The sequence below is a fragment of the Rhinopithecus roxellana genome, chromosome 17 (genome assembly GCF_007565055.1).
Source record: "Rhinopithecus roxellana isolate Shanxi Qingling chromosome 17, ASM756505v1, whole genome shotgun sequence".
In the NCBI taxonomy this organism is placed as follows: domain Eukaryota; kingdom Metazoa; phylum Chordata; class Mammalia; order Primates; family Cercopithecidae; genus Rhinopithecus; species Rhinopithecus roxellana.
Window position 1 is genome coordinate 10,462,991 of NC_044565.1, and position 11,439 is coordinate 10,474,429.

Here is an 11,439-nt window from a genome sequence, read left to right on the forward strand (position 1 = left end):
CTGAGGTGAGTAGCAGCACTTCAGGGCACGTGGGTGTGTGCCAGGGCGGCAGGGCTTATGGGCAGAGACAGTTGCTGGCAGGCATCTGAGTTCTCATTCTCCTCGCCCTGGTCCCTGCAGTGATCCTGACCAGGCTGGGCAGAGAATGGGTGGTGCTGGTTTAGTGCAAATTCTTGAGTTCTCTAGGGTGAGGAGAGGAGTCGGGGGATACTGTGGATGCTGCATGAGCTGCTTCTCACCAGGGATTGCCTCCTCCCACGCCCAGTGGGGCTGGGGCTGAGACCTGTGCTGAGCGAGGCCCAGGGAACACATCCTGGTCTGGGCTGGACATACCTTAGCACCTCACCTGCCTGTCCCAAAAGAGGAAACATCCCTGGGAAAGAGGGAGGGTCCATCCCCAGTTCCCCACCTAGGGCCTCTCCAGGTTGTGGTGTTGTCTGCCCCTCTGCCATCTTGCTTTCTGTTTCCCCAGGCCTGTCTCTGAAAGGTGGATTGTCCCAGCAAGGCCTGAAGCCCTCCCTCAAGGTGGAGCCGCAGAACCACTTCAGCTCCTTCAAGTACAGCAGCAACGCAGTGGTGGAGAGCTACTCGGTGCTGGGCAATTGCCGGCCCTCTGACCCTTACAGCATGAACAGTGTGTACTCCTACCACTCCTACTATGCACAGCCCAGCCTGACCTCCGTCAATGGCTTCCACTCCAAGTACGCTCTCCCATCTTTTGGCTACTATGGCTTTCCATCCAGCAACCCCGTCTTCCCCTCCCAGTTCCTGGGTCCTGGTGCCTGGGGGCACAGTGGCAACAGTGGCAGTTTTGAGAAGAAGCCAGACCTCCACGCTCTGCACAACAGCCTGAGCCCAGCCTACGGTGGTGCTGAGTTTGCCGAGCTGCCCAGCCAGGCTGTTCCCACAGACGCCCACCACCCTACTCCTCACCACCAGCAGCCTGCGTACCCAGGCCCCAAGGAGTATCTACTTCCCAAGGCCCCCCCAATCCACTCAGTGTCCAGGGACCCCTCCCCCTTTGCCCAGAGCTCCAACTGCTACAACAGATCCATCAAGCAAGAGCCAGTAGACCCGCTGACCCAGGCCGAGCCTGTGCCCAGAGACGCTGGCAAGATGGGCAAGACACCTCTGCCTGAGGTGTCTCAGAATGGAGGACCCAGTCACCTTTGGGGACAGTACTCAGGAGGCCCAAGCATGTCCCCCAAGAGGACTAACAGTGTGGGTGGCAGCTGGGGTGTGTTCTCCTCTGGGGAGAGTCCTGCCATCATCCCCGACAAGCTCAGTTCTTTTGGGGCCAGCTGCCTGGCCCCTTCCCACTTCACAGATGGCCAGTGGGGGCTGTTCCCTGGTGAGGGGCAGCAGGCGGCTTCCCACTCTGGAGGACGGCTGCGAGGCAAACCGTGGAGCCCCTGCAAGTTTGGGAACAGCACCTCCACCTTGACTGGGCCCAGCCTGACTGAGAAGCCGTGGGGGCTGGGGGCAGGGGATTTCAATTCGGCCCTGAAAGGTGGTCCTGGGTTCCAAGACAAGCTGTGGAACCCCATGAAAGGAGAGGAGGGCAGGATTCCAGCCGCAGGGGCCAGCCAGCTGGACAAGGCCTGGCAGTCTTTTGGTCTGCCCCTGGGATCCAGCGAGAAACTGTTTGGGGCCCTGAAGTCAGAGGAGAAGCTGTGGGACCCCTTCAGCCTGGAGGAGGGGCCGGCCGAGGAGCCCCCCAGCAAGGGAGCAGTGAAGGAAGAGAAGGGTGGTGGTGGTGCGGAGGAGGAAGAGGAGGAGCTGTGGTCGGACAGTGAACACAACTTCCTGGACGAGAACATCGGCGGCGTGGCCGTGGCCCCAGCCCACGGCTCCATCCTCATCGAGTGTGCCCGGCGGGAGCTACATGCCACTACGCCGCTTAAGAAGCCCAACCGCTGCCACCCCACCCGCATCTCGCTGGTCTTCTACCAGCACAAGAACCTCAACCAGCCCAACCACGGGCTGGCCCTCTGGGAAGCCAAGATGAAGCAGCTGGCGGAGAGGGCACGGGCACGGCAGGAGGAGGCTGCCCGGCTGGGCCTGGGCCAGCAGGAGGCCAAGCTCTACGGGAAGAAGCGCAAGTGGGGGGGCGCCGTGGTTGCTGAGCCCCAGCAGAAGGAGAAGAAGGGGGTTGTCCCCACCCGGCAGGCACTGGCTGTGCCCACAGACTCGGCGGTCACCGTGTCCTCCTATGCCTACACGAAGGTCACTGGCCCCTACAGCCGCTGGATCTAGGTGCCAGGGAGCCAGCGTACCTCAGCGTCGGGCCCGGCCCGAGCTGTCTCTGTGGTGCTTTTGCCCTCATACCTGGGGGCGGGTTGGGGGTGCAGAAGTCTTTTTATCTCTATATACATATATAGATGCGCATATCATATATATGTATTTATGGTCCAAACCTCAGAACTGACCCGCCCCTCCCTTACCCCCACTTCCCCAGCACTTTGAAGAAGAAACTACGGCTGTCGGGTGATTTTTTCCGTGATCTTAATATTTATATCTCCAAGTTGTTCCCCCCCCCCCGTTTGGGGGGCTTTTATTTTCTCTTTGTTTTTAAAACTCTATCCTTGTATATCACAATAATGGAAAGAAAGTTTATAGTGTCCTTTCACAAAGGAGTAGTTTTAAATTCCATTTAAAATGTGTATTTATTGGATTTTTTAAAAGCGACCATAGTAATGGTAAAGGATGGGCAGGAAAGGCCAGTAGTGCTCCCCCACCCAGTCTCGCTGGGTCCGGCGAGCCAAGCCCCTCGGGCACTGGCGAGGTCCTCAGCCATCTGCCCCTCGAGAGCCAATCGCGGACGGTAGCCACCCAGTTCATCCCTCCCGACACACACCCCTTCCCTTTGGGGGAAGGGAGACTCAGGACAGCCTCTGTCCTCTCTGATAGGATGGGAGAGTCTGCAGAAAACCATCTGGGGTCCCTTTTCCAGTCCCCAGCTTGGAGTCGAGGGGCAGATGCACCCCAGGCCAGCCCTGTGAGATGCTGGCATAGCTTTCCCCAGAAACCAGGTTGGAAGTAGATGGCTTCAAGCTTGCTAGTCTCCACACTGAATCCTCTGTCCGTTATTTATGGAGTCACACGATGTTATGGTTCACTAGGCAGCACCTCACGCTGGAGCTGGAGTGCGAGGTTCTTAGGGGCTGTGCCCACCACGTTGCCAAGCCAATGCATGCTGAGCTGAAGGAATTTGTCTTAGTGGCAGTTTAAAAAAAAAAATGCCCCCAAAGTCTATGCTGATATTGAAAAAGGGCTACTGTATCTTTAAAAACAGGAAGTTGAACCCAAGCTGTGAAAAGCCAGTGGTGCTCTGTGCATGGTGCTGTGCGGAGCCTGGTGCTGTAGTGTTGTGCTGGGACTTTCTTGACTCTTGGGCAGGTCACATCCTACAGGAGCTCAGCAGACCAGTGTAACAACAGTTAATGCATCTATCCTGATCCCTGAATTTCCACATTGGACAATGGTGCATGCCTCACACCTGAGCCTGCTTCTTCCATGCTATCATCGGGTTCGGGGGCCTACACTTAATTTTAAAGTGCAAGAGTCAAACATTTTCAACAGGTTGCTATGATTTTCCTCCCTAATTGGTGCCATTTCTCCATTTGATCATTTTCTTTTTTCCTTTCTTCCCCTCTTCATCCACCTTAACAGACCTGTTCTGAAATTCTGGTGCATTCATTCGGTTATTTGAAATGAGAATGTGGTGCTTAATTTTTGTGACGTTGTTGAGAGAGGTTGGGCCTGATGGGAGCAACACTCACCGTCACCACGTCAAACTTTGTTGGAGTGTTGGTTTTTCTTGTGATGTTAGCAGAAATGATCTCATGCTACCCATGTGGATGTGTGTGTGGTGAATGGGGGGCTTCATCAGGACACACAGAGGGGAATGTGGCCACACGGTGGATGACCAAGCCCTGAGATGAACAGGTGTTTACTGAGCAGTTGTATTCAGATATGGGTCTTCATGAATCATGTTTAACAATCAGATGACCGCTATAGGCAAGTTCCTGAGCTTCCGGGTGCCTTGAGTAAGAGCTGAGAAACGGCCTGCTGGGTGTTTACTGTATCTGTTTGGAGGCACTGGCGGAGGGTCGTTGTAAGATGTCCTGAGCATTTATGTGGTCTGGTTTTAACTGTAAATAGTGAAAGATTTTTTAAGCACTTTTGCCTAGATTTAAACAGCAACTTGAAAAAAAAGGTATGTTTTAACATGTAATTGTGGGAGAAATTGTAAATAGTAGCTGAATATTTAACGTGCTTTGTCTATCCTCCACTTTTACCATATTCTGTAAAGTTGCATTTATTTTACAGGACAAAAAATGAAATATTATTGCTTTTGAAATAAATACCCAAGAGCTTATCAGGACTTAGAATTATTCAGAACTCAGATTTATAGGAAAACCTCTGACCTTCAGTTTGACAAGCTAAAGGAAGCAGAGTCTTTAATGAGCATGCTAATTTTCTAGTTTTGAGGAAAAATTGGGTCCTTTAAATGCTATTTTGCTTATCGCATCAGTACTTTTATGCAGGTCTCATTTGACTCCGTGCTTAGGTAGATGCGGGGGTGCCTTGAAAACTTCATTTTAAATGATCTTAAGCAAGAAATACAATATTTTACAAAACATTTGGAGAATGTGACCGTCTGTATGACCCGTGGAAGCCCCAGGTTGGCTGTTGGTTTGGAAGGTCCCGAGTGTGACCCAGGTGATTCTGATACTTGGCATGTGTGAATCTTCCTGATGTATGTTAAACTCTTCCCCTCATCACCCTTTGGTAGGAAAGCCATTAGATGAAAGGAGAAACCAATACAAGCTAAAAGCATGCGACGTCTGTCCCCCAGCCCAAACAGCCTTGGTTCATCAGTTTCTACAGTAGGAAATAGGCTGCTGAGAGGTGAGTCAAGAGGCAGTCTCCATTGGATGTCCCCACTCCCCTCAGAATGGCGTTTCCAGAGTTAGGCAGTGCAGTTGCCGTGCTCAAGCCCATGCTGATTTGTACACTACATGTCTAACCTACCTCAAATCTCAGTCATTAAAATTAGCATGCTTTAGACATATATTTAAAAAGTAACTATGCACAGCTCTTTATCCCCCCCTTGCTGCTGAAGGTTTCTTAAAGAGAAAAATCAAATTTTTATTTTTTACTGGCACTATCATTTTTTAAGTCCTAAAGATGATTAACAGACATTTTTATCATGAGAAGAAAAATAAAGCCATTGCAACTAAAGAACCTAACAGCATGACCAAGTTCGAAGAGTCATATTATAGCAACGGAAACCGATGGCGTCTTAGTCATCTCCCCGGTGTGCCCTGTCCACGGACACCATCCATGTGCAGTGCAAACATTTGGTTCCTTTTCTGCTCTGTTTTGTTTTCCCTGCCTGTTGCGTGCAAGGGAAGTGCTTGTAAAGTTCTGTGCTACGAGATTTTTAAAATAAAAATCGCTTCGCAGCAGGTTCTCACAAAATAACTGGTGCTAGCTCAAGAAATCTCATCATCTGACCATCAGAAATCTTGACTAAAGGCTTTGCATGGATTTGGGGTTTTTTTGGTTTTTGGTTTTGGGTCTGGTTTTTAGCAGGGCCAATGTTTCCCACTCCCCGGCTTCATGGGTACTGCTTTGCCTTCTCACCCAGGTGACGATGGTGTGCGTGGAAAGAGATGATACCCCACCGCCCCCTCTTGGTCCTTCCACCAGCCTCTTTTGGAAACAGTAGTTTGGAGAGCAAGGGATTTTTAAAGCGCTAAAGGAAAGAAGTAGCAGAGCTTAACTGCTTTGAACCACACAGCAGTAGATGTGCAAGGATGGTTGACAATGAGTCGATGATAGCCTAATTTCATTGAGAGAAACCCAGCCAGACTTGCTTCTAGAGGTTTAATCACCATGAGATCTCAAACCAAGGCAAAGCTGGTGGAAAACTATGATATCCCTGACGTGCCTCAACCAGTATCTCTTTCCTTTTGTTACTGAAGTGTGTTTTTTGGACTAGGAAGCATTTTTATGAATTGAAATAGTCTAAATAAAATGGTGCTATGGTGTTTTAATGTGACTGTCCCTGATCCTGTCTTGCTGAGGTGCTATCAACGTTCTGAAACCACAACCAACCAAAAACAAGGTGGGCTCCAGTCTCTTGGCTTTTTTTTTCCCCTCCCCTCTTTTGGTGCTGTCTTAGACCCGTTTACCGTGCTATAATCTGCTCTGAGCAGTGTTGTGTTGTGTTGTATTATTCTTCCCTTGGTGGCCAAACAAAGCAAGTCGAGGAGGCAGCTATCTCCCTTTCTGTGATCGGGAGTGGGCCTGCCTGGCTTGGCAGGTGCTTTGGTTCCACACCTGTCTTCTCAGGCTTGATGTGAAAGAAAGGGCAAAGGGTTTTTTAGTTTGTTTTTGTTTTTGAGGAAGGGGAGTTGGGTACTCCTGCCTCTCCTAGCATGATAGGCATTCTCATAGCCAGGGACACAGATTTTCTCCTGCAGCCCAGGGTGCTAAGCAGACATCTCTGGGAGTCCCAAGGGCACACCAAGAGAGACCAGATGGATCTCCTTCCTCCCCTGGCACTGGCTGGGACCATGGTGGGCAGGGGCTTCATTCTCTGACCCAGCGTTGCTTCTGCCTCTCATTGGTAACCCCTTATGTTCAGACTAAAGGAAGGAGCTTTCTTTGCTCACTCGATGCCACTGAGGCTGCTTTTTAGTTGGTGCTAACCTAAATTTCTTCTTGGGTCCACAGAAGTTGATGTTTTAAAAACTCAACAGGAAGCTCCATTTTGTGTCATCCACTGTCAAAATAATTTTTTTAAATACCTCAAAAACAGGACATCATGACAACTTCAGTAAAGTAGATTCCATGAGGGTCTGATACGTGCAGGTTGTCCGTTTGATGACGTACTTGACCTTGAAAAATCTGGGGTCATTTTGTTTTTCATTCTTCGGCAGTTAAGATAGCGGAACGCCGAAAGGAAGGAGCGTAGTTGGCTGTATTTCATGTTTAAGTTTTGCTTTTGAATAAAATGTGAATTTCCTATGCCCATCTCATTGAGCTTTCTCAGTCATTGTTGCTGTCATTTGAAATGACTCCCTCAAAACCTAGTTTTATTAGCCAGCTGCCTCTGCTGTAGTATATGGTCAACTTCAACATACCCTGGACCAAAACATTTTTGAGGTGCATACCCCCAGCATGAGTTATACAGTCCCACATCCAGGTGCACGGAGTGCGAGTGCACTCCGCGAGTGCGGGGGGAGGGGCGGCCCCCTCTGGTGCTCCCAGCCTTTCCTCCTGCAGAGCTGCGGGCAAGAGCAGAGCAATAGGATTCTCCCCTGAGCAGAGACCGCAGCACAGAAATGCAAGGTCTAAAGTTGCTTTTTGCCTAAGAATCAGCGAGTGATTTGGCCTACTTCCTCATTGGCTTATATTCTGATATCAGGGATGCTTTTTGTAGTGGTATTGTTTGCTCCCTCTTCGCGTTTTGACTACCTGTCATTCAGGGGTAACTCATCACTCTTCACACGGGGATTTAAATTAAGAAACTAATTGGCTCATTTGAACATTCCAAATTTTCTTGGTTTCAATACCCTTTTTTTTCTTTTGAGGGGAAAAGAGGGGAGAAAAACAGGAGTGATGTCATTTCTTTTTCATGTATTCCAATTAAAGAAACAAGAGCAGGTCGTATAATGGCATATTAATACATTAGACTTAATCTAGAACCCCTGTACCTTTTTGATGTGTTTTATTTCTTATCTCTTTGAATTCCTGTTTGGTTACTTGGCTTCCAATGGAGGTGAACTTAACAACCATACTTGAATATTCCGTCTTGACTTTGTAAACTGTGGCTACTTGAAATGAAGTTTATCTGGGGTTGATGGATGAATGGTAGATTTTTGCAATGTCTCAAGGCAATAGGATGTGTATTAAACTGTAGATATTCTTAGTACAGTAAATTTATGCTGATAATTTTATTTTGTATAATTTTTACCTTTTTGTTAATATTTTTTCCTTCCACTTTATTGGTTTGCCTCCTGAGCTACCCCTCCTTTACCCTCCCTTCTCCCTCAGTGTTTCAGTAAATTTAATTTAGGGTGCCTAGAAATTGCAAGTATGTATCCTTTTTGATTTGTATTTTATTATAATTTACACAAACAACTGGGTTTGTGAACTGTATTACTCCTGGTATCTTTAAAATATTGTGGGTGTTTTAATAAATTTTATATTTATTTTTTGCACTCAAATTCAGTGTGCGTTCTTTTTTTCCCCTCCTTGAACCAGGACTGGAATGTGATGTGTCAGGAACCCTGTAACCTCACCCTCCCACCGTATGTTGTAGATGCACAAATGAAGCCCTCACAAATAGCAGTGGCGGAACCTGACCTTGTCCATGCTGCCACCTGGATAAAGGAATGTTCAAAAGCTTTCAGCTGTGAAAACGGGATCTAAAGGGGGAAAGTGGAGATGGCCTTTTTCTCATCTGTGTTTCTCTTTTTGTTTTCTTTCCCTTTTATGTTTTTTGTCTTTTTTTTTTTTTTTTTTTTTTTTTTTTTTTCCTTTCCACTGGGAGATACTCCCCTCCTACTAAAATTAACTTCTGATGTTAGGTTTGCTAAAGGATCACCGAATGCTGCTTGGTTGGGATGGCTTGACCAGCAAGTCTAGTAGGGAGTGGCTAATATGGAACCGGAGATTCTGCTGACCAGAGGCAGAGGTTTCCAGTGAGATCCCATGCCTGGAGCTACCTTCTTGAATTCAGATTGCCAATTCTGGAGGTGGCTGTTCTTGAAAAGGGAATAGGAATTGAGGAAGGAGAAGAGAGAATAGTGAATCTGCTCGCTCTTCTTCCTTCTGCGTGAAACATCTGACTGAAGTTGATCCAGTGTCTTTGAGGGACAACCAGCCCAGCTGTTGATAAGGACTTCGGCAATATCCCAACATCCCAAGTCACTCTAGACAGGAAAGTTCATCTCTGAGGGCATCTGAGTGAAAACACCATGATCATAATGAGTGCCAGGTGATCGGCTTGGAGGTTTTTAATCTCCATTTTACTTTGCTTGCAAAGGAACCCACTGGAAATGCCTTGGCACACCTGGCTATCCAGGGATCCTCAAACATGTTTATATGTTTTACAAAAGTGGGGTCACACTGTTTTGTAACCTGCTTCCCTCCTTGAGTTGGAAGATACATAGTTCTGTCCCCTTCCTGAGCGCCTGTCATGATGGCGCCATCTGCAGAGCCTGAAGGGAGGGCAAGGACCTCCTTCAGCTGGGGCTGGTTTCACTATTGGTTAGCTATAAATATGCTGCCATCTCTTCTTACACAAGTTCCATGTTAAATATAGAAAATTAGAAGACAGAAGTTCTTAAAAGTTATCTAAAATCCCACCACAAGAGAACCACATATTGGTTGCAAACATTTTCTGAGTGTGTAAATACGACCCATATGTATTTTTTCAAATGGAATACAATAATACAATGCTGTAATCTTTTTGCACTTAAACTATCTTTATCAGTAAGCAGAATAGCATCTTTTTAAATAGTTGCATAGCAGTTTTTTTAGTATGGATGTAGAAGCATTTAATCATCAAACTCTTTAACATCCCAACTTGTTGCAATTATAAATTGAACTAATCTAAATGTGCCTCCATGTAAATCCCACTCAGTCTATTTCTTTCTATGCTAAGAAGCATTGCAGTAAATTCCCCTCTGCCACATGACTACATTCTTAATTCCATGAACCTTCTTGTAACAGGTCCAGGCCCCGTCCACCACTACTCCCCACCGCGCCCCCGTCTGTTCACACCTAGAGCATCATTATTCATACTGGGATCTCTAGAAATGAGCAATTTGTTCCAGATGGGATCCGGCTCATGCAAGCCAAGCACAAAGACACCAAGGAGCCCCACGATCTGGACATGCTATTTTTATAAATGCACACCAAGATTTATTAGTTTTTTAAGCAGCTGAGTTTTACTGAGAGCTTGTGGCTTGGAAAGAACATGGCTCCCTCACTTCCCAATTGTGTGATTTGATGAGCCATTTCATCTTCCTGTATCATTTTGTCAATAAAACAGGCTGATGATACCGCATAAGATTGATATAAGGATAAAAAAAATTGCTACATAAGTGAAAGTGCCAGGCATTCGGGACACAGCAGTAATAAGAGCTATCATTATTACTCTTGACATACGCAAAGCTTTAGGTCACTAAGGAGTCCAAGACTAGTCTTGGACCACATAGTGACCTCTTTTGTGAACTTGTGCCAAATCAGGTCCACTAACTCCAGTCTTCATGCAATTCATGCAGTTCTTTTTTTTTTTTTTTTTCAATGCTTCACACAGCAGTTGAAGTGTAGCCATCTTAAATGAACTGTTTAACCCACTCTCCCTGCCTATTTTGAATCTCAATTTTGTCAAAGTATTGGTTTACACAACCCAGCTACACAACTTAGTCAGCAACTTTGTTGTGTGTTATGCTCTTGTAAGCTTCTTAAGCTTGGAGAACTCTTAGTCATCTTTGTCTCCCATTGTACTCTGAAAATAATAGGCATTCAACATCCCATGTCCATGGGATGGTGCATCCATACATACATCATGTCCATGCAGGGGGACATGAAGCCCTGAAGACATGTTCGACACACATAATCCAGTGCATGTTCTTGTCAGAGCCATGAAGACAACAAAGAAGACGTGAAAGACAAAGCTTCGTTAAATTCTAGATACCCGCGGCGCCTCATCCCCACTCCAGAGGTCTTAGCAGAGGTCTGCTTTCCTCTACTGAGAAGCCCAACCCCAGGTCCACAGAACCTGCCCAATTTCCCTCGCTACACTTCAAACCATCTTCCTGTATGTTTGTTCTCTTTACCACACACACACCCTTGCTGCTCGGTATTCCCGACTCTTACTCTCCATGTGCACCCTGTGCTGCTCCTGTGGAACATGCTTCATCCATTAACCCTTTCCTGTGGCTTCTCCCCATCACGTGCTCTCAGGTTCACCCCAGCCTGACCCTGCTCTGCCTCATACACCTTTCCCACTCCTTCCTATCACCACCACATATCTGCAGGTGTAGACAACCTCCTAGCTTCAAGGTCCATACCACTCACTCACCTGTACTTTTATTTCTCCAGAAACAGTCAGCTTCTGGGCCAGGGATCCTTGTCCTCACTGACCTCTGTGAAGCCTTAGAAACCCTCTGCTCCCAGACTGCATAGCCAGGAACATTCTATTGTCCCAGGACCCTGCCCCCTTTCATGAGCCCCTTTGTGAACTCCTGTCCTTGAAACAAAAATGCCCCCAAGAGAATTGACCCAGTCTTCTCCACAGACTATCAGCTTTCCTTCAAAGGACTTGTTCAGCCACCAGGCCTCAACTATGACCCTAATGCCAATGATTTCCAAAGCCATGTCTAGCCCTGACCTCCCTCATGAGTTTGGGCT

At 47.3% G+C, this 11,439-nt stretch overlaps 1 protein-coding gene across 1 annotated transcript in view; it reads left to right on the plus strand.

Annotated features, from left to right (window-relative positions):
* The window catches only part of TET3 (tet methylcytosine dioxygenase 3), a 122,934-nt gene extending 114,691 nt beyond the window's left edge, over positions 1-8,243 (plus strand). Inside the window, 1 exon segment of the mRNA XM_030921153.1 lies at positions 473-8,243. Within this exon segment, the coding sequence (XP_030777013.1) occupies positions 473-2,256 (1,784 nt within the window). The 3' untranslated portion in view covers positions 2,257-8,243.
* The last annotated feature ends 3,196 nt before the right edge of the window (positions 8,244-11,439 follow it).